Source organism: Pelodiscus sinensis, chromosome 1 (genome assembly GCF_049634645.1).
Source record: "Pelodiscus sinensis isolate JC-2024 chromosome 1, ASM4963464v1, whole genome shotgun sequence".
Classification (NCBI taxonomy): Eukaryota; Metazoa; Chordata; order Testudines; family Trionychidae; genus Pelodiscus; species Pelodiscus sinensis.
This window is the reverse complement of record NC_134711.1, coordinates 69,138,784-69,166,337: the sequence shown is the minus strand read 5'-3', so window position 1 is coordinate 69,166,337 and position 27,554 is coordinate 69,138,784. Positions and strand designations below refer to the sequence as shown.

Here is a 27,554-nt window from a genome sequence, read left to right as displayed (position 1 = left end):
TTCTTCCATATGTCGCATGTGAAATGGGAAAAAAAAAGACGTGTTGCATATTTGGTAGGAGGAGTCTAGATTCCAGAAGATGGTACCATAGAAATGTCAGGCTGGAAGGGACCTCAAGTGGTCATCTAGTCCATTTCCTTGCACCGAGGCAGGATAAAATACACCTAGAACCCCTTGACAGGAGTTTGGCCAACTGTCCTTAAAAATCTTCAGTGATGAGTATTCCACGACCTCCTTTGGTAATCTATTTCAGTTAATTATCCTTAACTAGTTTATGGAAAACATAAATGAAATGTCTAGCTGAGTTATCCCCAAGACTTTTGCTTTGGTTTCAGTTGGTTGTTCTCAACACATGGCTGTTTTTGTATGTTCGATGCATACAAAATCCTCTCTGTATTATGAAACAAAATACAGGACTATGTAGCACTTTAAAGACTAACAAGATGGTTTATTAGATGATGAGCTTTCGTGGGCCAGACCCACTTCCTCAGATCAAATCGAAGAAAATAGTCACTGTTCTGAAATGTGATTTGTCCTTTTCATATGTGTTCATTTTTTAAAATTGTATCCTTTGGTATATATGGTTGTGACTATTTTCTTCCACTATTTGATCTGAGGAAGTGGGTCTGGCCCACGAAAGCTCATCATCTAATAAACCATCTTGTTAGTATTTAAAGTGCTACATAGTATTTTGTTTCAGCTACACCAGACTAACATGGCTACATTTCTATCACTCTCTGTATTATGTAATGAATGGCACATATGACATGATTTTGCAGATACAGGTAAGGAGCAATCATTCAGTAAGACTGCTTAACAAGTTTGCACAAACCAAGCAATAGGTATACTGTACTGTATTTCAGTTAGTGCATACTCTTGAGAATTACATCTTTAACTGTTATGAAAAAGTCAAATGCTAACACTAACAACACTAAACATGGAAAGATGTGAAGAGTACTGTAATTTCTATTTCTACTTTAGCACCACAGAGACGGCAGAGAGCAGACAGAGGAAAAGGAGAGAAGTCATGATACCGTCTCCTTGATGTCATCGTCAACACAAGTGACACAAAGTCGTCAGGAATTTTTAAAAATGAATCTTGACACAGATTTGTTACCTACATGTTTTATAAAAAGTAAAGAAGGAAACAAAAAAGTTAAAATTCATGAACTATTTCATTTCCCAAAGCTTGAGCATCATGATGAATGCTAATGCACAGAATACTTAATTATTGCTTCCATAAGTAGTTTGATAAAAGGCTTATTTTATCTGACCATCCTGTACACCCAGATATTCCAAGACTCTCTAAATAAATACATGTATGTTTCATTTTCAGGATCCAGAATAAGAAACATAAAAATAAAATGTCTGCCTGGGATCAAAGGCCAGCTGCAAATATACTTACATACTACAGATTGAACCTCTCTAGTCCAACAACCAGTTCTAGTCCTGCAACCGCAGAACCTGACCAGTACCGAACCAGAGAATTTGCTGAACCATGGGAGGTCAATATTGTCTGATAGCATTACCAACACTTCCACTACTTAGTGAGCTCTTAAAAGATATTTAGGTCAAATTAGAGCTAAATAAAAGAACAGAACACTGACAGGCAGGACTAATGGCTGTAAATAAACTTTATGGGAATGAAGGAAACTTGGTCACACCTATGATAAGTGGACATTTGGTTAACTAAAATCATGCCAGACCGCAGATATTGCCAGACCAGAGTGTGCTGGACTAGAAAGGTTCAACCTATAATTGCTTTTCAGTGGAACAGTATACTGAGTAAATCAGGTAATAAGCAGACTGGACAACTGGATTTACAATTTTTCTTGTTTGTGTTCAGCATAATTTTTCCATCTATCTTTGAGTGAAGGATGGGAGATTGGTCAGTAACTGTTTATGAATATTTGTGTTCCATATATTTGTCTGTTGTAAGGAGGCAACTGAATGAAAACAGTAAGTTAATTCAAGAAGAGGCTGACCAGAAGCAAGAGACCAATGGCTTCAGATAGCTAGTCATTGACCAACACCTAAGAGATAATGCACGAGTAATTTAATCTGAAGCTCTCCCTCCAAGGCCCTATGGAACCTACTAGATTATCTTGCAAGCAGGGAAGTCCCAGATTGTTACCACAGGGACGTAAAAATCTTGGAAACCCGAGTCAAATCTCTTCTAGGGGGCATAAGATTAACACTCTTGTGGGATAGAGCAGTTGTTGAGAGACACAAAGTTAACTTATTTCAGATTTTTGTGTGTCTTAGTTTCCTGATTATTTATGCTAATATAATTTTCTCAATATCTCCTTCCAAGATTATGTCTCCTTTTGATGGGGAGAAAAATTTCAACTGCACATTTGAGGGTGGAAACAGTTAACAGACCTTCTAGTTATAATCTTATCAAATTTCACAAACTACAAAATACTAAAGCTAATTAGTACTTGCCTGGAAGACCTCCTGGGCTAAGTTTAGAGTGCCCCAGGATGAGTGTTCATTATTTGCTAGGTTGATCTTCACTCTGAATCAGTACAGAACCACTGCCCTAGGCATGGGATTGAGGGCACGATGCTGTCAGAGATAATGTTTCCTTACTGAAGCATAAAACCAAGGCCCTGTTTACTAATATCCCTCAGAGAAGTAGGGATGTAGCCACATCGTCCTGGCTAGATTCCAACCTGGGAAATTTCATTATGGACTTGGGCTACAACAGCAATCACAGTGCCCACCCCCAACACTCTCTTTGTGAAGAGTGTTAGATTTGGCTATGTGAGGAACAGACTCCCCTCAGTAATTCAGGAATATACAGACAACCCAGATCACCATCTGGGAATGAAGGGAGAAAAAAACCTCCACAGGGCCTCTACTCCACATCCCTCATTCTTTCTGTTGTCCAAAACAGGTTGGAAGGGAATGGGCAAAACATAAATGCCACCATCTCCATTCTACAAGCTCGCAGATCTGAGATTCCATGACCAATGGGTGACTTCCCACTGTGACTCTAGGAGCCGCGATACCTGCTGGAACAATGCGTTTCTTTTTCATTTCTTACAATGGGTTAGAAGCAACTTCAACCCGTGTATCTCCCTCCTAGTAGCACTAAGTCCACTTACAGAAAGAATAAGTCTTCTCTGCATGTTTAGCTAAGAATCAGCTGATTTTTAGCTCAGGTGATAGAGGTTTATGCCCTAAGCTCCCCAAGTCCCAGGTTCAATTCTACCTGTCATGGTTACACAATCTCTTATTTTAGCCCTGAATTAACAAGGAAATTCTGAAATACCAGAAAACACTATTAAAGCTGTATTTGAATTCTTAACAGTCTGCTCTGAAGCTGGTACTCGCACCCCCGAGCCACTCCCGGCTGCCTGACATTACTTAAATAACACTGGGATCTACAGTAGTTGGATTAGGCAATGCACAGAAGAGTAACTCTTATGGATTCCAGATCTACATTAAGAAGATTTCAAGTACATCTGCTTGTATCAAACTCAAAAGTCAGTCTCATGATTAGTTAGTAACCCAGAGAGAGAAAGTTACACAATGTTTACAGAATCCCTTTTTCAAAACCGAAGTATAATATACATGGATGAAAAAAAAATGGTGCACCTCATACACAGTAGAGCTGTGGTCACTAACCACTAATCAGAATTTGCTGGTAGATCTTGGAGCCCCTGACAGGTCATTCTGATTGGTTTGGCAAAGAGGCTATCAAGTGCCGGCACTTCAACTGCTACTCCCCCCACTGCTACGCATCTCCTGCCCTTTGCTTTAGAGCTTGCCCCCACTCCCAGGAGCCTCCTGCTTGCTTTGCAGAGCACGGAAGGGAGAGGAGGGGGCGCTGATGTCAGGGTGTCCCCTCTCCGTCCCTGTATTCTATCTCCACAGAATGAAGATGGGGCACAACAGGGCTTGGGATGGAGGGAGTTTGCTGGCTGCTTCGGAGAGTGGTGCAGGGCCAGGGCAGGGGTGAGCCTGCCTTAGCCCCACTGCACCACCACCCAGAAGCCACCTGTGGTCAGCAATGTCCAGCTGGAGCCAGCTCCAAACCCCTGCCCCAGTCATGAACCCATAACCCCTGCCCTAGCCCCCTGGACCCAAACTCCCTTACAGAGCCTGTGCTCTGAAGCCCCTCCTGCACTCTAACACCCTACCCCAGGCTCAGCTCAGAGCCCCTCACACTCCAATCTCTTAGCCCAAGACCAGAGCCTGTGCCCCAACCCTCTGCCCCTGCCTGGTGAAAGGGAGGGAGGACGGCATGAGCAGTGGTGGGGCCTCAAAGGGGCAAGGATATTTGGGTTGAAGTAGATTCTGAATTACACTTAAATTCAAAAAGTGATCTTGTGCTTAAAAAAGTTGGAGACCCCTGCAATAGAGTCTCTATCCTGCAACTGTCTTAGGGTATGTCTAGACTACATCCCTTTTTTGGTAAAGGGATGTAAATTAGGCACATTGATATTGCAAATGAAGCCAGGATTTAAATTTCCCATGCTTCATTTGCATAAGGGTGGCTGCTGATTTTTTCCCCGAAACAGGGCTTTTTCAAAACCTGCCCCCCCTCGCCTCCCGCAGTTTAGACGTGGATCTTTTGAAAATAAAACCCTTTTTTGAAAGATCCTGTAAACCTCATTTTTTTGAGGAATACAGGATCTTTCGAAAAAGGGTTTTATTTTCAAAAGATATGCATCTAAACTGCGGTTTGTTTGTTTGTTTTTTCAAAAAAGCCCCGTTTTGAAAAAAAGCAGCGGCCGCCATTATGCAAATAAAGCATGGGAAATTCAAATCCCAGCTTCATTTCCAATATTGAAGTGCCTAATTTACATTGAGTCTAGATGTACCCTCAGGGTGTGTCTAGACTACTGAGTTTTGTCGACAAAAGTGGACTTTTGTCGACAAAACTATACCAGCGTCTACACTACGGCTGAGTTCTGTCGACATAACATCGACAGAATTCAGCAGTTTTGTCGACGCTGGTATACCTCATTTTACGAGGCATAACACCTTCTGTCGACAGAGTTCTGTCGACAGAAGGTGTTATTGCCTGTAGGGTTGCGTCTAGACTACAGGGTTATGTCGACAAAGCAGCTTGCTTTGTCGACAGAACTCAGTGTGTCTGGACGCTCTTTGTCGACAGAAGTTTTGTCGACAGATACTGTCGACAAAACTTCTGTTGCCAAAACCCGGTAGTCTAGACGTATCCTCAGTTTAGGCAGGCCCATGTGCCTGTATAGAGCCTCACAGAAGACAACAGGCATCCAGGCAGGCACCAAGACCCACTCACACAAAGTCAGGGGTCTAGGTTTTTGTTACTGTAGTTGCTCTAATTCACTCAGAGCTTCATTACCTGACAATTCTGATAGATGAATAATGGGGTTTTGTATGTTGCAGTAATTCACAAGAAAACAGCTGAAGTTATCCAGGTCCAAATGCTCTTGATATTTAAAAAAAAATAAAAATCTAGGTTGTAACTACTTTTCCTGCTGTTTTTTTCTGTCTGTATGTACTATACCTTTGTCAAAAGTATACACCATCCATGAACTATGCATATTCACGCTCAAGAAACAATGAGGGAAAATACATTCGGGAACTTAGTTGACCAGAGAGGGCTGGATTGAGACTGTCCTCTTCCCAGGCAAAGGTCTAAGGCTACGTCTACACTGTAGCCTTCTTCCAGAAAAGGTAATGCAAATGAAGTGTGGCATAGAATATCACCATACTTCATTTGCATAATTAATTAGCAGCTGCAAAAGCCTCTTGTGCAAAAGCAGCAGCTAATTAATTACGCAAATGAAGCACGGCGATAGTCCATGTCACACTTCACTTGCATAAGCTTTTCTGGAAGAAGGCTACAGGTTAGCCATAGCCTAGGTGTGAAAGGAGCCTGCATAAATGCCTAAAACAGCTGTAATGGCTGCACTCCATGAAGGATAGGGATTGCTCCCTTAACGTGCCATTGAGGGTACAGATAATCCCAAAGGCTGAAGGGAAGGATGAGACCATCATTCCTCCATGTGCACACACCTGCTAACCAGATGGAAATGCAGCCTAGCTCTTGCACATTGGGCCGCTTGGGGAGTTTGCACCTCCTTCAAGCTCTAAACTCCGCATGGAGAGGTTGAGTAGATAAATTAGCCTTTTTCATGGATACAGTACGTAGCTTAGAAGTTATGGATTTGCTATGCCTAATATGTTGTGTTGTTTGACAACGAAGTGAAGGAAGAGGGTGCAAGAAGCCACCTCTCCGTACTTTTTACCCCTATACAGAGATTTCATACAAAAACTTAGCCATGGCATGCCTAACACACAGGGAGCAGGGACTCTCATATTTCTAGAAATCCCAAATGGGATAAAAGCATGACTCTCATAAATTATATACCAACAAGGGTGTCACCATGGTTCAAAGATAGTGATGTTGCATCATATTAGAAGCAATTACATGAATTCCTCTCGTTCTTCCCAGACATGTCTTTCCTTCCTAAGGCACAGTGCATCATGGGGTTGATAAAATCAATGTTGCATGGGGAGGCACGGAGGCCAGGTGAGATAACTGATTTAAGCCATAATGCTGTACTTGCATCCCTTGGTATGTCCAATCTGAAGCACAGCCACAGCTATATGTGGCTTCTGATGCACATATTTCAAATTTCTCAACATATTCACATTTATTTAAGTTTTCTTTAAAAATCTCTGAGGGTATGTCTGCACTACCCCCCTAGTTCGAACTAGGGGGGGTAATGTAGTCATACGGAGTTGCAAATGAAGCCCGGGATTTGAATTTCCCGGGTTTCATTTGCATAAAGCTGGCTGGCGCCATTTTTAAATGCCGGCTAGGTCGGACCCCGTGCCGCGCGGCTACACGCGGCACGGACCAACTAGTTCGGATTAGGCTTCCTATCCGAACTAGCTGTATGCCTCGTGGAAGCCTAATCCGAACTAGCTAGTCCGTGCCGCGTGTAGCCGCGCAGCACGGGGTCCGACCTAGCCGGCATTTAAAAATGGCGCCGGCCGGCTTTATGCAAATGAAGCCCGAGAAATTCAAAACCCGGGCTTCATTTGCAACTCCGTATGACTACATTACCCTCCTAGTTCGAACTAGGGGGGTAGTGTAGACATACCCTAAGACTAGGATTGCCTTTGGCTTCAACTGTAGCAGTCAAGAGGGATTTGAAAATCATACCTGAACAACTTCCCAAAGGACTCAAAACGTTCACAATGATAATAAGTAAACTGCAAGATGTAGCAGCTCTGCCTACAGATACAAAACAATACATGTGTACATAAAGCTGTTTATGCAATAAATAACGTCAGGGTTTGTCTCCATGACTGCCCTGCAAGCCACGGTATGAATCTACAGCACTTGCTTTACAGTAACTTGTTCTTTAGATATGGCCTCTGTATTTTCAAACAAATAAAAAACAATTACTAAAATAATAAACACTGACTAAGCATTAACCGAGACAGCAGACTGAAAAAGATCAAGGTGCAGTCTTGTGGTGTTTTAGATGTAGTACTACTTGTAATTATTAGAACTGACAGCATTAGCTGTTGGGATTCTGGAAGCACAGGAAACAGGAAGGAGGGGAGAGATGATTATCCTGGAGGCTGAGTGAGAGCTACAGAGTTGTGCAGCAGTTTTGTAAAGAGGTTTCACTTTTGGTACATAGAATTCTGTTGAAGTTTGCTAGTACCTTGCTTGCATGATACAACAAGTCTGAAGAAAAGTAAAATTCACTAATGCTCACTGAACACCATCCCTATCAGCAGGAGGTAATTACAGCAATAAAAGTTTTGCCAGGGAAGAGGAGAAGACATTTGGCATCACCCCTTCGACAACCTATGACTCAGCTCTAACTCTTACTCATCTACAGTCCTTACTCACAAGAGCTGACTCAAGTATGTCTAGTGGGACTACTGAATGGGAGCAAAGCTTGATTATCCAGGCTCCTAGCTTTACATGTTTTCTTCTGTTTCTGGGAGAATGTACAGTAAATTATAAGAAAAGAAAAGTACATGGATACTACCCTTTAAAAACAAAAATAATGCATTTGAAAATCAAAGATTTCTTATATGACCAATGACTTAATTTATTTAAACCGGGCCTTTCAAATGTTTTGTTTTTTTTCCTTTCTGATTACACTGTGCATCTTTAAAAATATCTACACTATGTCTTTGGATTTATGAAGCCATAACCATTTTTGCAGTAAACAATAACACAATAATTTACTGTGACTATGATGGAAGCATCAAAAAATCAGAAATCAAATTAGATCACATCACAAATACAACTGAAAACATCCAAGTGTAGCTCTTTACGGTAATTTTATCTTTCAGTCTTACAGTATTTGTGGCACATAAAGAACAAAAACAGCACTGAGTGATTTGAAATAGATGTGAGTAAATTAGTAAAGCCTCCACACAGAAGCAACATATTAATGTGAGGAAAAACAAATTTGATTTCATTACCATTTTGCATGATAGTCTGCTAGTATTATAGGTATATTATCAACAGGAGAAATAGAATTTCATTAATATATTATAATGAATATTAAAAATAGTTAACAAGGAGGGAAAGGTAAAGCTCAACATAGAATAGAATAATTAGAATAATAATTTAATAATATACAATATATTAGGGTATTTTTAAGGGCCCAGAAACAGAAATGCCTCAATTTGCACAATGTAAGATATATAGTACAAGTGAAATACACTTTTAACACAATACAAATAGTAAGCGGGCTGCATAAGTGGCCCTCCATCTCAGTGAGCCGCAAGACTATTGTAACCAATAGTCTTCTTGGATAGGGTATTATGCTAACTGCGCTTGGGTACCTAGAATATGTGGGACGTGCCAATTGAACTATAGCAGCACTTTGATTGGATTCAGAGGGAACATGCATATCTCATATTCAGTGTTCTGTGCAATCAGCATGCACCTCGCTTCACATGTGTGTCACTTTAATTATACTGGTATGAAAAAACCGACGGAAACCAACAAAATCTGGCAACCCTGCGCGTGAACAACAGTGAGCAAAATGTCACATCAACCTCACATAGAACCCTGATGGGTCATATGTAACCCTCAGGCTGCAGTGTCCTACCACTGGAATATACAGTTCACTTGGCAATATCATGACGCACTGGCTACCTATTGATTTTTCATCTGGAAGGTGCTAGTTTTGTGCATATGGCTCTCAATCACTATGGGCTGTCTTTTTAAGAGAATTCTTTTGCCCATGTGCTGTGCAGTCACAGCTGAGATAGCAGAGGGGATTGAGCTGGTATCTCTCAGTTTACCCAGAGAAAACTGCCAACAGGGCATTCCTCATGAGGGCCCCTCTGCTTTGGAATTCACATCTGTCATTTGCTAAATAGTCCAAATGTGTTGCCTTCTCAGACATGTTGCAAGGTGGATCTATATTTTCAAACTTGCGGAGGGGGAGTGTATGGCTGATGGTTGGGATATTTGGAGAAAATAAGGTATTTGTAGATAACGTTGATTTTTGTTTAGTTATTTGTTGTGAGGGGAGAAGTAGCTAAGGTTGCCAGATGGTTTCAGCAAAAATACTGGACACCCTTGACATTATATCACAATCTACATTATATCTTATTTAGAAAATACCGGACATTTATGTTTTCTCATTTATATTTTTTCAATTTGTTTCCCGTACAGAAATCTCAAATACTGGACTGTCTGGTTCAAAACTAGACACCTGGCAACCCTAGCAGCTACTGAATTTATGTCTTACCTAAATGTTTGTAAGAGGCACCAGCTGGATGTGTAGGTATTTATTTAAAAATATATAAATAGAAAGAAATAACAACAAACAAATCTGTAAAAACCTTATCAGAAACATTTTGGTTCAATGTCCCTTCTCTCACTCTCTATCAAAAGCTTGTGTGGTTTCTCCTTCAATCATATTACTGTTTGTTGTACAAGGGTGTAATACAATCATATATATTGTACATCTGTATTTTGAGGTTCACGTGTGTGCGGCATAGATAGGAAAGGTAAACATTTCCATTTCAAATTTTCATTTTATTTGAATCGGACTTGTGGTAAAAATACCAATGCCTGAAATAAGATAAACCGCAAGTATTTTAATATATGAGATGCCCTATTCTCACTGAATAACGTGAGCAGGAACATCAGTGTCCTAACAGACTCTTTTGATTAGTTCTAATAAGGACTTACTCCACAAAGCTTCTGACAGAAACAAGCTAACAAGCCCATAACAGACAATAGCATCCCCACTGTTTACAGCAGCTTAAGGGTGTGAACAGTAATGAGCCTGCATAACTCTAATCCCATTTGCATGTCTATTAAAAAACAGTATATTGTACTGAATGGCATAATATTGGAGCCTTATCTTCTATTTATGAATTGTGCAAGTACATTCTGAACAGGGCTAATGTGATACAATCATATACAATTCCTATAGCATCAGCTACTTGTTTGAAACTCATTAAGCCGTAGGATCAGAATAGCAATAATGAATCTGCAAATTGATTCATTCTCCTTCAGTGATTTCCAAGTGTCTCTTTTTCTGTTAATTCTTTCTCTTTGTGTGCATGTGTTTATTTAAAAAGTTTAATGTTATTATATTCAAAGAATAACATCTAAAGTCAATCAAAACAATTTGTACTGTATTCCTTTGCCTATGTCACCCTTAAAAGAGGTAATTCAGTCTGTTATAAATTAGAGCACTATTAAATAAAGGCATGATTTTAAAAATATGAGCTAAACTGCTAAGGTAAGAAGATAGCAATAAAATATTCTGTTTTTAGGTAGCAGGTTTAAAACAAACAAAGAAGCATTACTTCACTCAACACACAGTCAACCTGTGGAACTCCTTGTCAGAGGATTTGTGAAGGCCAGGACCTTAACAGGGTTCAAAAAAGAGCTAGTTAAATTCATGGACGACAGGTCCATTAATGGCTGTTAGCCAGGATGAACAGAAATGGTGTGCCTAGCCTCTGTTTGTCAGAAGCTGGGAATGGGCAACAGGGGAGGGATCACATGATGATTACCTGCTCTGGTCATTCCCTCTGGGGAGACCCAACACTGACCACTGTTGGAAGACAGAATACTGGGCTAGATGGACATTTCGTCTGATCCAGTATGGCCTTTCTTATGTTCTTACATCCTTCTTCACACAGACAAATCTACCAAACACTAGGCTGTAAGCATAAAATCCTGTAATTAAAAAAAATCATCTGACTGGGGCATCTTAGGGTATGTCTAGACTACGTGCCTCTGCCGACAGAGGCATGTAAATTAGACTACCCGACATAGTCAGTGAAGCGGGGATTTAAATATCCCCCGCTTCATTAGAATAAAAATGGCTGCATGTTGTGCCAGCTCAGCTGTTTGTCGGCACAAACAGGCAGTCAAGACAGGGATCGGTCGGCAAAGCCTTTCCTTGCCGACCGATCCCCGTCTTGACTGCTGGTTTGTGCCGACAAACTGCTGAGCCAGTACAATGTGGCGGCCATTTTTATTCTATTCATATTTAAATCCCTGCTTCATTGACTATGTCGGTATGTCTAATTTACATGCCTCTGTTGGCAGAGGCATGTAGTCTAGACATGCCCTTACAGGAATTTTTGCATTTAAGAAATATGCTTTTCAAAGCCAATATGTTAAGTTTTCTGGAAAGATTACATTAAAGTCATCGTTAGTCTGCATTGTTAATCAATACTTCCCATGCTTCTCTTTTTTAAAAAAATAGCTAGTAGTCTTTCTAATTAATATTTTTAAACTATTTTACTAGCAAAGAACAAAAATAGGGAAACAGCCACCTTGTCTTTCCATTCTTACTCTAGTCACACATAACTAGGTCAATGGCATGGCATAGAGAGCTTATTAACATCAGATTTTTGTTATAAAAAGCAACTCAGGAAAGTATAAAAAGCATATAGTACAGACTAGTTTCACATACAATATAAAGCACAACACAGGAATCAGTGGTTAGAATCATTTAAAAATGAAGATTCGGAATCAAGTTGAGAAAAATAAGTGCACAACATTTATGAGCTCTTGTAAGAAAGTGTTCCTTCAGCAAAGAGACCCCTAGTTTGAACCACAAAAGACTGCAAGATTTATGAACTTTGTGCTCAATTATTAATAGACAAGTTAATCAAAAACTCATTCCCAGGACAAGTATTTTCTAATAAAAGGTGAGAAATATCATCCCTCATGTAAAAAAAATTATCTTAAAGCTTGGCCTTGTTCCCATTTCAGATCAATGACAAGGCTCCCATTGACTTAAACTGAAGCAGAAGCAGATCCTGAAATACTGCTGATGAGTGTTATGATGGATGGATGTTCTCCCTAGCAGGATCTGCCATTTTCAACCATAGGACCAATTTTAAATGTCAAAGGGTTACATTGAGGAGGGGAAGGACCAATTCTCAATAAGCTAAACTGAGAGCATAAAGACCATTTTTCAGCTCAGATTCTGAATACAAAATGTTCAAAGATGCTCAGCTGCTTTACCTGAGCATCAGACAGACATGGAGTAAAAAGTGTTCCATCTAAAATCCTGAGTTGTAGACCTCTCCAGTCCTTCAAACATCCCCATCACAGCCTTCTTCCCCAGTCCATCTTCTGCCAAACTACCTTTGCAGCCAAAAGACTGGAAGGAGGAATCCTTTCTTGCCAGCAACCCCATCCTTAACTCCCTCTCAAGCAATCTTCAAGGATTTAGCAATCTAGATTCTGTCTCCAATGTGCCCAGGAACACACCTTAAGACCAAAACCTGTTTCCTTCTCCTTATGCTCTTCAGGAATATCCCCACCTTCCCACATCCCTTGTTACAGGGACCCTATAACCATTATAAAAAACAACTACTGGGGCTGCTCCTTGCCCTAAAGTTAATTGCTACTAACCCTGCTTCATTTTTGTTGAACCGGCCAGCACTCCCACATCCATTTGTCTGAGGTTAATCAGTCCCTTTCCTCTTTTTGTGGAGACTACATACTTTGAGAATCCTGTTCTCTCAGTACTTATTCCTTTCTTCCTCAGGCTCAAAGGCTATTTTGCTTTTCACTCCCCTCTTCTCTCTTGGGGGAAAAAAAGCTACTGGAGAAAACACATTTTCAATGTGTAATCAAATATAAATACAAATTTTCTTCCTAGCACAGTCACCCTGAAGGGTGACCGTTCATCTCCTTAAAGGTGAAAGACACCTTTAGCATGTAGCATATGCATAATGTACATGCACACACTGAAATTCCTAGGAGAGAAGATAATTCTAAATGATAAGACAAGGTGAATGGTTTCACAAAGAGTTTTCTTTAAAATGAGTATTTGGCTTGTTAGTAGCTACTCCATTCATTAGCATTACATTAGTTTGATGTTGGTACTGGGGTGCAGTATCAAATATGGAGGCAAAAATGTGTTCATGAATTCCTGAATGGTACTATCAGTCACTTAATACTAATCTTCAAGCATCAGCCATTCTTCCCCCCCTGACACTCCACTCTCAGATACTAAAAACCTCTCTAGCACATTCAGTTTGAGTTCAACAGTGCTATCGCCCTCAAGGCACACTTCACTGACACACAACAATGAGCATTAAGTCAACATAACCTTAGTGATAAGAGCAACAATTTGAAAGCTCCCATCTCCCTGTCCATTCTTCCTCCCCTTTATGATCAGGCTCAAGCAACCAGTCATTCCAAATAGATTTCTCAGAACAGCATTTTCACATAATGGATCTTGTTAACTATGACCAGCAGTTTTGTTTTCTGTAACCAGAGGATGTTCTTTCATAAACGATGAATTGTCCAAACTATACCATTAATTGCAGAAGTTTCTCTTCTTCTAATTCTACACTACTGTCTTTCAGTTAACTACTGAAAAAACTTAACGAATAGTCTAGCAGCACCTTAAAGATTAACAAAACATGTAGATGCTATCATGAATTTCTGTGGGTACAACCCACTTCTTCAGATGACTGGAGTATTAAAAGACCAGATCCAAGAATAAATAAAGGAAGGTGGAGGAGAGGGGGGAGAAAAAAAAAGGGGGAAAAGAAGTCGTGAATTAGATTGTTCAAGTTACCAGAAGCTGATAAGAACAATTTGCACCTCTAAAAGTCCTCATTGTTTAGTTGGTTGGTCAAGTCATTAGGATGTGGAAGGTAGTGTGTGAGCCAGCCAATATCTTTATTCATTCCTCTCTGGTAGGAATCAAACTTGTAAATGAAGTTAAGTTCCAACCCTTCCCTGTGTATTTGGCTTGTGGAATTGGACTGAAACAACACTGTGACTTTGAGATCCATTAATGAGTGCCCAGGCAGGTTAGTTTTCTCCAACAGGTCTCTGTATGTTGCCTTTTGGGATATCAGTTTTGTGTCCATTAAGAATCTGTCCATTTTAGCCAATATTTGGCCTTGATTCTTTTGGGGTCTTCTGGGCTTTAAAAGACAATAACATTAAGTATTAACAGAAAAGTTAAGTGGTGCTTATGTGCTTAATCCCATTAACATTTACCATTCACACCTTTGCAAATCTCCCCCTTAATCATGTATCCTCATTTAAGGGGAACGTGGGGGAGTGTAAAATGGCATGAGTAATATCTCAACATTATGCTGCAGTTCATCAGCATAAAGGTCTAGAACTTATATCAACTGTGAATATGCAACGTTTAGTTGTGCATTGATTTTCAGAGGCAGCAAATTCCATGAGACAACCCTTTCCACCATAATGCAGCTAACACTGAATCATCATCAACTGCTTATCCAATATGAAATTTATAGAGATAGGTTATGTAGCAAGAGGGAGTTTTTTAAATGAAAGCATGAAAAATTACATTAATTGTCGCTTGCATTAAGCTATTTGTTTTCTTTTCCAAACAGAGAACAGCTAAAAATTCTCAGTGAAGCCTTCAGGATAACAACAACAGTGAAAACAAATCAGTGTTAGAACATTTTTGAACTCTAAAACCTAGCCTGTAAAATTATTTTCCCCAGAGTAAACTGACATTTCTACTGCATTACTTTGACCACATGCATTATACATGTTTAAGTGTCAATTTCTCTAAATGCCTCCTAATAGACGCCACTGTTACACAAAAATATTTATGTTTTAAAGCTCGGATACTACTTAGTTGTTAAATTCATCTACATTAACAATATGATAAGGTATTTCCAGTTTATTGCTTGCATTCTAACCTTCAAATATTTTGTTTTGGCCATTTAAAATGTATTATAAATAAGGTCATAAGGAAGGCAGAGACAGTAGAAATCAGACCTTATTTCCTTAAATATGCTACTTATTTTTTTTCCTCAGACTCTAAACTCCTCAAGACAGAGATTATGTTTTTGTTCATGTATGTACAGGGCCTAGCACCTAGGACTCCCTTATCATGACTAGGGCCCATAAGGCATCCTGAATAAAAAATAAATAAAAAAGAAAAAAGGAAAAGGTTAAAAATCTCTTAGAAAAGTTATACGTCTGCAAGTCAGGAGGGCCTGATGAAATGCATCCTAGAATACTCAAGGAGCTGACAGAGGAGGTATGTGAGCCTCTTGCTATCATCTTTAGAAAATCATGGGAGACAGGAGAGATTCCAGAAGACTGGAAAAGGGCAAATATAGTGCCCATTTATAAAAAGGGAAATAAGATCAACCCAGGAAACTACAGGCCAGTCAGTTTAACTTCTGTGCCAGGAAAGATAATGGAGCAAGTAATTAAGGAAATCATATGCAAACACTTGGAAGATAATAAGGTGATAGGGAACAGCCAGCATGGATTTGTAAAGAACAAATCATGTCAAACCAATCTGATAGCTTTCTTTGTAGGATAACAAGTCTTGTGGCTAAAGGAGAAGCGGTGGACGTGGTATACCTAGACTTTAGTAAGGCATTTGATACGGTCTTGCATCATATTCTTATCAACAAACTACGCAAATACAACTTAGATGGGGCTAATATAAGGTGGGTGCATAACTGGCTGGATAACCATTCTCAGAGAGTAGTTATTAACAGTTCACAATCCTGCTGCAAAGGCATAAAAAGTGAGGTTCTGCAGGGGTCTATTTTGGGACTGATTCTGTTCAATGTCTTCATCAGCAATGTAGATATTAGTAAAGAGAGTACGCTTATTAAGTTCACAGACGATACAAAGCTGGGAGGGGTTGCAACTGCTTTGGAGGATAGGGTGTGATGGTGCGTTGGGGTTTTCCCATATCCTGCATCCCTGAAATGGCACAAACAGACTCCACCAGCCAGTAGAACAGAGGGAGATTATTGCCTTTCCAGGATACAGCACAGCACAGATGTAATCTGGTTACAGGGCAGGCTAGGATGCTTCAGCCCCCCTTAAGATGGGTGAGACTGGGCCCCTAAATTCCAGCCTGTTGCCTAGGCTGCTTCCTCCATGATCTCCCAACAGAAACTAACCAACTCTTCTCCAGCCCTGCCCCCAGCCAGGGGCGGCATTCCACCTTCCTTTGTTTCTCTCCCTGGGGGTAACTGGTCAGACAAGTTTGGAGCCCCCTTTGCAAAATGACTCACCCCCTGCCCTGCTGAGTCGTGCTACAGACAGCAGAGGTCACCCACAGCCCCAGCAAGGTACCTACACTACGTCACATAGGGTCATAATTTAAAATGATCTGGACAAACTGGAGAAATGGTCTGAGGTAAATAGGATGAAGTTTAATAAGGGCAAATGCAAAGTCCTTCACTTAGGAAGGAACAATCAATCAGTCTCACATACAGAATAGGAAGCAACTGTCTAGCAGGGAGTACTGCAGAAAGGGATCTAGGGGTCATAGTGGACCACAAGTTAAATATGAGTCAACAGTGTGACACTGTTGCGAAAAAAGCAAACAAGATTCTGGGATGCATAAACAGGTGTGTTATGAGCAAGACATGAGAAGTCATTCTTCTGCTCTACTCTGCACTAGTTAGGCCTCAGTTGGAGTATTGTGTCCAGTTCTGGGCACCACATTTCAAGAAAGATGTGGAGAAACTGAAGAAGGTCCAGAGAAGAGCAACAAGAATGATTAAAGGTCTAGGGAACATGACCTATGAAGGAAGACTGAAAGAATTGGGCTTGTTTAGCCTGGAAAGGAGAAGACTGAGAGGGGACATGATAGTGGTTCTGAGGTATCTAAAAGGGTGTCACAAAGAGGAGGGAGAAAAATTGTTCTCCTTAGTCTCTGAGGATAGGACAAGAAGCAATGGGCTTAAACTGCAGCAAGGGAGGTTTAGGTTGGACATTAGGAAGAACTTCCTAACTGTCAGGGTGGTTAAACACTGGAATAAGTTGCCTAGGGAGGTTGTGGAATCTCCATCTCTGGAAATATTTAAGAGCAGGTTAGATAGACATCTATCAAGGATGGTCTAGATGGTACTGGGTCTTGCCATGAGGGCAGGGGACTGGACTTGACCTCTTGAAGTCTCTTCCAGTTCTAGTGTTTTATGATTCGATGAATGTAAATTACTAATACATTTTAATGATAGAATAGTTCAGGTAGTGTTAACTTTTCCTCCTAATGGTATAAAACAGCTCTCAAACCGAACCAAAAGTAGTTATTTCCATGTTTCTAAAGATTCCCAATCTGCAATATTAGAGAGGGGGAAACACTGACTTACCCTGCAGTACAGAATCACATTTCAGACTTTTATCTGGGTCTGCCTAAATACTCCTAGTTTCATGAAAAGCATGTTATTTAGTCTTCAGCAAAAGTAGGATGGCTGAATCTACAATGTAAACATTAAAAAACAAGCCTTCTTTACAAGGCACTATTCAGACATGATATAAATAGACAGTTTCTGTCTCAAAGACCTCACTATGTTGGTTTAGCAAACAGATAAAAGTAAGATGTGGTAACAGGGAAATGTATTAATGGTGAGGAGTCCTGTGGCACCTTATAGACTGACTGCAGTGTAGGAGCATAAGCTTTCTTGGGCAAAGACCCACTTCGTCAGATGCGGGAAATGTATTGTAAACCATAATCACAACTTGCCCCCAGAGTAACAATGGTCAGCAGGCAGGGTTTACTGGGCATCATGTCAATTAATACAAACACTTCAAAAGAGTTTTTTGTTTGTTTAAATCAATTTTCAAATTCCAACCAATCTGTCTTCAGTCCTACAGCCTGACGCAACACATGCCACCCCCAATACTTGCCCCTTTTATCCTATTCATGTTACAACTTCATTCATTCATTCTTGGAGTATAATAAAATATACTTCTCTTCGACCCCTTTATTCTCCCCCCCCCCCCATAAAAAACCTTAAGTTAACTTATTTGGCATGCCAGATCAAAAACTGAACAACAAGGGCTACTGAATCTTAAAGAAATCTGATGGCACCTGAGAAATTCTGCAGGCTAAAGTCAACTAAGACAACCCATGCTTGACAAATATATTTCGCCAAAGATACTGTCAGGGTTCTACAAATAACTCTTACCACTGCAGAAGATTTCAAACAAAGGCACAGTTATGTAGAATGGTTCATAAAATAAACTGACATCAGGAAGGAAGCACAAGTATTCATTTCCTCCTTATACAATATTCTTTCCCATATCCCCTATTAAAAAGTTTAGTTATACAGGGTAATCAAAAGCTTCTTTATTGGCCCTGAAGATGTATTAGGATAAGCCATATGTAAAAAAACAACAACAACAACAACAAAAACTGCACAAAACCCTGCACTCAGATAAACAATTGCTTACATTTTATCAGCGTGTTAAACACCAGTCAGTTTCTTTATATTCACAACCAAGGAAGATAAACAGTATTTTTATTCTGGTGATCTACAGCTTGATTTTTAAATCTAGGTTTTTTTTTTTTTTTACCAGAACGCCTAGTTGAAAAGGGACCCTGGTGGCCAGCTAGACTGTTAAAAGTCCAGCAAGTCTGGCTCCTAGCTGAGAAGGGCTATGGCGCTTTGTGTGCTGCCCTTCTCCTGAACACTAGTTCCACATTTGCACTGGCCAGGAACCAGTCAATGGGAGAAGTGCCTGTGGGGAGGAGCAATGCGTGAAGTCTCCTATATCTCCCTCCTCACCTAAGCATCAGACCTGCTGGCTACCACAGGGATAAAGCATGGAGCCAGGGTGGCTGCTTAGCCTCGCTTAACCATTGGACTAGAAGTCACTCAAGGTAAGCCTGGAGGCTGCATCCCAACACCCTGCCCAAGCATGGTGCCCCCCAAACCTGGAACTTCCTCCTGCACCCCAAATCCCTCCTCCCCAACCCCAACCCAGACCCCTTCCTATACCCCAACCCTATGCTGCAGCCCGACCCCTCTCTCAGAACTCCTCATCCTCAGCCTCAACTCTGAACATTCACCTGTTCCTGCATCCCAGTCCTTTGCCTCACACCCCAGACCCTTCCCACACTCTGTATCCCTCAACCCCAACTCATAGCCTGGAGCCCCCTCCTGAACTCCAACTCCCTTATCCCCAGAGCCTTCACCCCCTCCCACACTCAAGCTCCTGTCCCACCCCAGTGAAAGTGCGAGAGGGTGGAGAGAGCTAGACATCAAGGAAGGGGAAATGTAGTGAAGCAGGGCAGGGCCTAGGGGAAGGAGGTTAGGGGGAAAGAGTGTGGCATCAGAGAAGGGATGGGACTATGGTGTTCAGTTTTGTGTTGTTAGAAAGTTGGCAACCCTATTTAGAGTCTCATTGACTCAGAAATCCAATTTAACTCACTAAAAGTCACCTTCATGAAACAATCCAAAAATATTCTCACACTTTTCATATTATTTCCCATATCACTATCTGCCTGGGACTCTAATCACAAAGTACAGAACTCCTTTGAAGGTAACTTGATCTAACAACATTTATATCCAGATCTGCAATTGTGGCAAATACTTGTCTTTCAGTGAATCCTCCTATAGATAGGTACCTGCACTACTAGGGCATTGACTGTAGCTTGATTCTCATAGGCTGCATATATCCTGCATTTCAGGTGCAAAATTCAGGTTCCCTGAACAGCTACAAGTACATTATTCATCTGATCTTGTTTCAATCAGCATGTTCCTGAAATGGTGAAGATAAATTTCTCCATTGCTAAATTTATTGAAATTAAACAAAATGGATGTACAAACACAAAGTATTAATTTAGCTACTTAAGAGAATAGGTCTCCAAAACTTTTATAGAAGAAAAAAATACAACTATCTGTTTCAGGGAAGCTCACAGGCAGTTGCACACTCACTAAGGACAAGCCTGCCAATGTTTATAGGTTATTCAAAAGGAGTAGCTATGCCATTATTATTGGAACAATTCTCTGAACATTTTTGTATAGCCCCTTTTTCCTGCAACTGCCTTTTCAAATATAAAAGCAAAACACACACTGTAGAGAGCAGCTAAAAGCTGAATGATTGAGGTCAGTTTTACAGTAGAGCTTCTTGAGCAATTGTTAGAAGATTAGCAACTTTTCTGTTGAGAAAGGACTCCATATTTATTGGAAGAAATAATAAGAGGAGGAGTAACAGCCTTCTGATAAAGGCCAAGGGCAGCAACATTGATGTCTCAAGAATACCCAATCTCTCTCTCACACACACATACTAACAAAAGACCACACGTAGAAGCAGAATATTTGACACACAGAAAGGTGAATTTTAAGATCCATCACTGAGGTGGCCATGTTTCTTTCACCAATAATATGTCAAAGCAGATCTGTACATAAAGGGAACCACCATTTGTGAATGTGACAAGAGGTTGAACAGCTGTATCTCCCAGAGGGTACTCTGAAGTAAAGGAATTTTTGTCTTTCCTTCCTTAGTCTCTCTTTTTTAACTGAGCTCTGACTCCTTTCGTGGGATGTATATGTTGTCTGCAAAGGAGAGCAGGTAAAAACAGCCAAGCTAATATCCCATTCTTGAAACCAGTTTCTTGTTTTTAATATAAATTAAGAAGTCATAGAATCATAGAAGATTTTGGTTGGAAGAGACCTCTAGCAGTCAACTAGTCCAGCCCCCTGCTTGAAACAGGGCTAACCCAAACTAAATCATCCCAGCCTGAACTATGTCAAGCCAGGTCTTAAAGAAGTCATCAATTAAAGTCGATATTTACCACTTCTGTGGAACCTACAAAATAACACTTGCTATGTTGCTTGTACTCTGGAAGTTGAAAGATCAGAGTTTCGTTTGTCAAAGGGAACAGTTGTTTCAGTGGTTACACATGGTCTGCTTTTGCGGAAAAACTTGCCAGCTGTCTACACTGGCCGCTTGGATTTCCGCAAAAGCACTGACGATCTCATGTAAGATTGTCAGTGCTTCTGCGGAAATACTATGCTGCTCCCATTCGGGCAAAAGTCTTTTTCCGAAAGACTTTTGCACAAAAGGGCCAGTGTGGACAGCAGAGATTTCTTTTCCGCAAAAAAGCCCCAATCGCAAAAATGGCGATCGGGGCTTTTTTGCGGAAAAGCACATCTAGATTGGCCACGGACGCTTTTCCGCAAAAAGTGCTTTTGCAGGAAAAAATCCTGACAATCTAGATGCGCTTTTCCAAAAATGCTTTTAATGGAAAACTTTTCCGTTAAAAGCATTTCCGGAAAATCATGCCAGTGTAGACGTAGCCAGTGTAGACGTAGACGTAGCGTGGCAGTTGATTCCCCAGGAACCAGTGAATGGGGATAGTAAGCTCCCAGTGTGTACCAGCTCCTGCCTATCCCCCTATACTGCTCCTTAGACTTTAAAGCTGGCTCCCTGCCTGTGCCAGCTCCCACTTTCCCTCCTCCCCCCACCTTGTATCTCAGGAAGTGGGGGGGGGCGGGGAGGAGGAGAGTCAGCTCCTCAGAAGCCGGTGCACGCAGGAACCTGAGTGTAACCGTGAACATTAACTGTGTACATGGTTTCATTTTCATATCTCTAATGCAAACTGCAGATCTTTATCCAAACGAGTAAGAATTAAATAGACGACTTTTTAAAAACAGGAGCATTATTAAATGTTTCTCCTGCAAATTTTAATAAATATTTTACTAAAAAAATTATGTACAATCCTAGACTGACTGTAAGGCCAGATAGTATAGTATGACCTCCTGTACACTGCAAGCCACAGAACCTTACCTGCCCAATCCTATTGATTACCTGTTCTGTTTACTCCCCCTTGGGCATCTGGCATTGGCCACTGTTGGAAAACAGGCTACTGGGCTAGATTATCCTTTGGTCTGACTCAGATGGCCATTATGCATGTTTCATAATAGACCAATAAACCTTGGCTGAGCTACAGACTTTAAGACTTCACATTACAGAGAATCCATCATCTATTTTAGTTCAAATGAGCGAGTGACACATGCTGCAAAGGAAGGTGAAGACTTCCTGGGTCTCAGTCAGTCTAACTGGGGAGGAAATTCCTTCCCAACTGCAAATATGGCAATCAATCAGTTAGACCCTGAGCACGTGGAAGAGATCTACTAGTCAGATATGTGGGCAAGATTTCTCTGAAATAACTCAAGCCCTCCCTATCTAGTGTCCCATATCCAGCCATGGGAAATATTTGCTACTACCGGTAGCTGTTTCAGATGGGGCCATATAGCATTGTAGGCAATGTCATCATACTGATTCCTCAATAAATCTATCAAGCTCAGTCTTGAAGCCAGTAAGGCTTTTTTTGTCACCACCACTCTTATTGGAAGGTTGTTCCAGAAATTCTCTCCTGTATGAGGAAAATACAATTGCCCTCTAAACCAGTATTTCTTAAACTTCTTGAGACTGTGGAACACCAAACAATTTTTTTTTATGCAGAATACCTACGAAAAATTTCTTCAAAATAAAAATTGATGTCAGACAAAAAAAGACAAAAACAAAGAAGTAACAAAAACAAAGCCAAGGTTGTGGCACACCTGCGAGTTGTTCACGGAACACCAGTGTTCCGCGGAGCATAGTTTAAGAAACACTGCTCTAAAGAGTACAAGGGCCTGACTCAACACCTAATGAGGTCACTGGAAAGATTAATTGATTTCAGTGGATTTTAGATCAGGACCTTTGTGCCACCCATTTGGATGCTCCCTTAAATCTTGAGAGTGTGACAAAGAGGGATTTTAGTGCATACGTACATGAAGCTTTAACTTTGGAATCATCACTACAAACAGTTCCATAGATTTTATTTATCCAAATCACTTTATGGATACCTACTGGGTGAGTACGTTTGAAGTGTAATTTATAATGCAATTTACTAAACCAAAGATTGTATTAAAGCTGCATGTGGAATATGCCAGGAACATTTGCCACACTACCCTTCTTAGATACAAGATGTGAGATAATCAAAAATATTTATTTGTATTTGGGGAAATACAGCAAAAGACTACACCCTTATTTTTTATTCCTAACATTAACCTCAATATACAGTAGTAAGAGTTCTAAAATATCTACTATTCCTAAAAATATATAGAAAATAAATATTAAAAGCAAAGCATGTTTCCCTACACCGGACCCCAAAACACCATCTCTCCTTTCTGCAATGTCCTTTTTTGTTCCAAATAATGCATTTCTGGGAACTTTAGCCCTGGGCAATCATAAACACATGCTGTGTAAGGGAAAAAGAGGAAGAAAAGAAAATGATAGTATTTAACGTAATCAAAACAGCATTGCTCTAAGATCCTGTATTAGAGCAGCATTTTCACAAGTATTATATGCTGGTAATGAATTCTTTTCTTTCCTAAATGGGCGCTTTAGTTGCTTGTTTTATTAAGTAAAGTCCCATTAAGGAAAGAGAGGAGTTGATTACAAATGAAATGAGACAAAATAAACAATTAGACCATTGTAGAGTGTCTGATTCCCACATAGAGCTGCCTCCAATTTCCCTGGACAGCTGTCACAGCAATCACCTCAGTCACAGTCCCCTCTTTTAAAGGAAAATGATTTTCCCACTGTTTCATTTGCCTCTCTTGAAATTCCATGTTACCCAACAAAACAGCACAATTTGGGTTACAAATTTAGCACTTTCAGATCTGCTACTGGACTTACCTTGGTGAAAGTGTATTCCTGAAGAGCGCAGTTTCCAGTCTGTTCTGCCAGCTGTTCTGCTAACAAAAGAGAACTGTCTGTCTCCTCTCTAGCTTTGCCATGAACTGACATATCAATAAAACACTACAAGATTTTTGACAACTCAAATTCAGATTGGTCAGAATCAGCAGTCACACTTTGAGTATACTGTGGAAGAATGACTTGACTTGCTTTAACCATTCAAGGGAGAGGGAGAGGGAGAGGGAGAGGGAGAGAGAGGTGCTGACCACCTCATGGGTACTTTGCAGCTGTCTTCTTTGCATATAGCAACTCTTTTGAAATGCAACATAATTGTAAAAAATAAAACCCCACCCTATATCTTGATTCAAGATGGGCCCAAATGAACCCCCGATCTGAACTTCCAACTTCTGAAAGACAGATCCAAACTTCAATTTTACAGTTTGGGCCCATTTCTGCACTGTTTACTGCACTGTTTTGCATTATTACACCAGATTATCGGATAAAGTAGAAAACGGTATTTTGCTGTACATGAAGTCAAATATATATACAGCAGCTTTTAAACCTAAAATAATGTTAGCTCTGACTTCCTTGACTCCTGGGTATTGTTGGTGCCATTTTATTCTATTTGTTTATGGCCAGGGCTGCTGTACAAGCTGGCTTCCGCAACTGGTAGAATCCATAAAAACAGCACTGTTTGAGACTGACAGCCATAACGCTCTTTCTACAAAGGGACCAGTGCTACTCTAAAGCTTGGTATTACCAGCTCCATCTGTTTTCAGGGAAGAATGAAATCCCAATTCTCTAAAAGGCTCTCTTGTATCCTCTTTTTCTCCTCTCCCCTACTTGATATTTGTCCTGCACTGCTTTACTTTACAAGGCAATAGGCAGGTATATAAAATAAATATCAGGCTTTGTGAGACAATCAGATTTCAACATCTGATTACAGAACAAGGTGTCACTTTAAGCAATAGGTAGAAAATGTTTTAAATTAGTTAAGAACAGATTTCTCTACAAGCTATATATAGTCAACCTGATGAATTAACAATTACTGAGAATCAATAAGACAAAGATAGCACTGTATTTTTGAAAGGGGTTAGATATTTATAACAAAGTGTAACATATAGATACAAATTAAATTTACCTTCAAGTACAGGGATATACAGTGGCACAGGAATTTCACAGTGAATTATACGTTACAGGTAACGTACAAAGGAAGTAAACAGTAGATAAAAGAAGCCCACAGGAAGTCTGCTCTGGATCAGAAGAAACAGTGGAACATTTTCTACAATTCTGCTCCCTTAATGTCTTTATCTGGGATCTGTTGACCTAAAAATTAAGTTCCACCATTGCATCACCAGACTGATGGACAATTGCCATTTGGACTTTCTCAGACACCAGAAAATTCAACGTTAACCGCCTCGATAAGGAAGAACTGAAAAAAAACAACAAATAGTGTTGCAGCACTTAAGAGACTAATAAAAATCCAGATGGTATCATGAATTTTCATGGGCATAATCCACTTCTTAAAATGAAAGGAGTTAAGGGGTCCAGTTCCAAATAAGTAACAGAGAAAGAGAGGGGATGGGGGCAGGGAGGGAAGGAAAAAGAAGGAAAAAAAGGAAGAAAAAATGTCAACTAGAGTGTCCATGCTAAATGAAACTGATGGAGTGGGTACTAAGTGCTCTTAAGTACCCTTTGCTTGGTTTTTTTATGACATTAAGATGTGGAACGTCGCGGGCCATCCATGCAAGGTTTTTGTTTAGACCTATGTTGCAGGTATTAAACTTGTAAATTAAATTAAGTTCTACAGCCTCCCATTCAAACTGTTTTTTTAAATTGGCTTGCAATAATATGGTAACTTTGAGATCCATTAATGAGTGTCCAGGCAAGTTAAAATGTTCCCCAACAGGTTTCTCTGTGTTACCTTTTCCAACATCTGATTTGTGTCTATTAATCCTCTCTGTCAGTGACTGTCCAGCTTGACCAACATACATGGCAGAGGGGCATTGATGGTATTTGATGGCATAGATCACATTGATGGATGTGCAGTTAAATGAGCCTCTGATATGGTGGTTTATGTGGTTATGTCCTGTCATGATGTCACTTGTATAGATGTGTGGACAGAGTTGGCATGAGAGTTAATTGCAGGGGTGGGTTCCTGGATGATTATGATATAGCTGTGTTGCGTGGTTACTGGAAAAAATTGTTGCAGGTTAGGATGTTATCTATAGGTGAGGATTGGCCTGCCCCCCCAAGGCCTGTGAGAGTGAGGGCTCATTTTCCAGGATACGTTGTAGATGGCTGATGATGAGTTGAAGGGGTTTTACTTGGCGGCTGTAGGTTATGACAAGTGGAATTCTGTTGTTTTCTTTGTAAGACCTGTCTTGAAGAAGCTGATGTCTGGGTACTCGTCTGGCTCTGTCAATCTGTTTTTTCACTTCTCCAGGTGGGTATTTTAGTTTTAAGAAGACCTGATAGAGATCCTGTTGTTGTTTGTCTCTGTCTGTGGGATTGGTGCAAATTCAGTTGTATCTTATGGCCTAGCTGAAAACAGCCGATTAGGAAATGTATCTTGGATGGAAGCTAGAGGTATGTAGGTAAGTATAATAGTTGGTAGGTTTCCAGTATAAGGTGGTGGAAATGTGTCTGTCATGTAATTGTACTACAGTGTCAAAGAAGTGGATCTCTTATGTGGACTGGTCCAGGCTAAGGTTGATGGTGGGGTGGAAGTTGTTGAAATATCTGTGAAATTCTTCAAGGGTCTCCTTCCCATGGGTTCATATGATGAAAATGTCATCAGTGCAGCATAAGTAGAGTGAGGGTACTAGGGGAGGAAACCTGAGGAAACATTCAAGATCAGCCATTCAAGATCAGTTGGCATATTGTGAGGCTATGCGAGTGCCCATGACTGTGCTACTGACTTGAAAATATAAATTGTCTCCAGATTGGAAATAGTTGTGAGTGAGGACAAAGACTCAAAGCGCTGTAACCAAGTGTGCAGAGTCATCATCGGGGATCATGTTCCTGATGGCCAGTAATCTATCATCATGCGGAATGTTGGGGTAAAGAGCTTCTACATCTATGGTGGCTGGGATGGTGCCACATACATCATTTTTGTTTTGTTTTTGAGACTCAAGTAGTTGTTAGAGCAAGACTTATACTACCTATGGCAGAGCTATTTTTCAGCCTGTTTGCAGCTGCAGAAGAATTCAGCTGAAACTCTAGTTCTCGCTACTTTAATAGTCTTTTACCTTTGACAGAAGAAAAATAAAAATAAAAACAGATGAGGAAAAAAGGTGATATCAGCAGGGAGTCCATACCAAACTGATTTGCTAGTTCTCTGGATAAAGAAAAAAGTCGGGGATGGAGAGAATGTGGATGTTTTCTTGATGGATCTGTAATTTGTCCCAGTTGTGACTAATTTTTTAGATTTGGTTTGATGTTTTTCTTGAATAAACAGAATCAGGGAAACTAACTAAAAAATTAGGCCAAAAATTACATGGGATAACAACTAGCATGAATCAAGATATATGCTTCTCCTTGGTGGAGATGGCTGGGGAGGGAAGGTTAATATGTAAAACTTCCAATGAATAATTTCTCCACTCCTTTACATAGCTACACAATTGACATT

The 27,554-nt window shown here is 40.3% G+C and overlaps 1 protein-coding gene across 3 annotated transcripts in view; it reads right to left on the bottom strand.

Moving 5' to 3' along the window:
* Positions 1-27,554, bottom strand: part of NAV3 (neuron navigator 3) — an 812,431-nt gene that overhangs the window by 552,398 nt on the left and 232,479 nt on the right. The window contains exon 1 of one of the 3 annotated variants that reach the window (XM_075932261.1): positions 23,924-24,085. The exons of the other annotated variants lie outside the window; for them this stretch is intronic. Within the exon in view, the coding sequence (XP_075788376.1) occupies positions 23,924-24,034 (111 nt within the window). The 5' untranslated portion in view covers positions 24,035-24,085. Of the gene's footprint in view, positions 1-23,923; positions 24,086-27,554 lie in introns of those variants that run through there. 3 annotated transcript variants of the gene reach the window in all.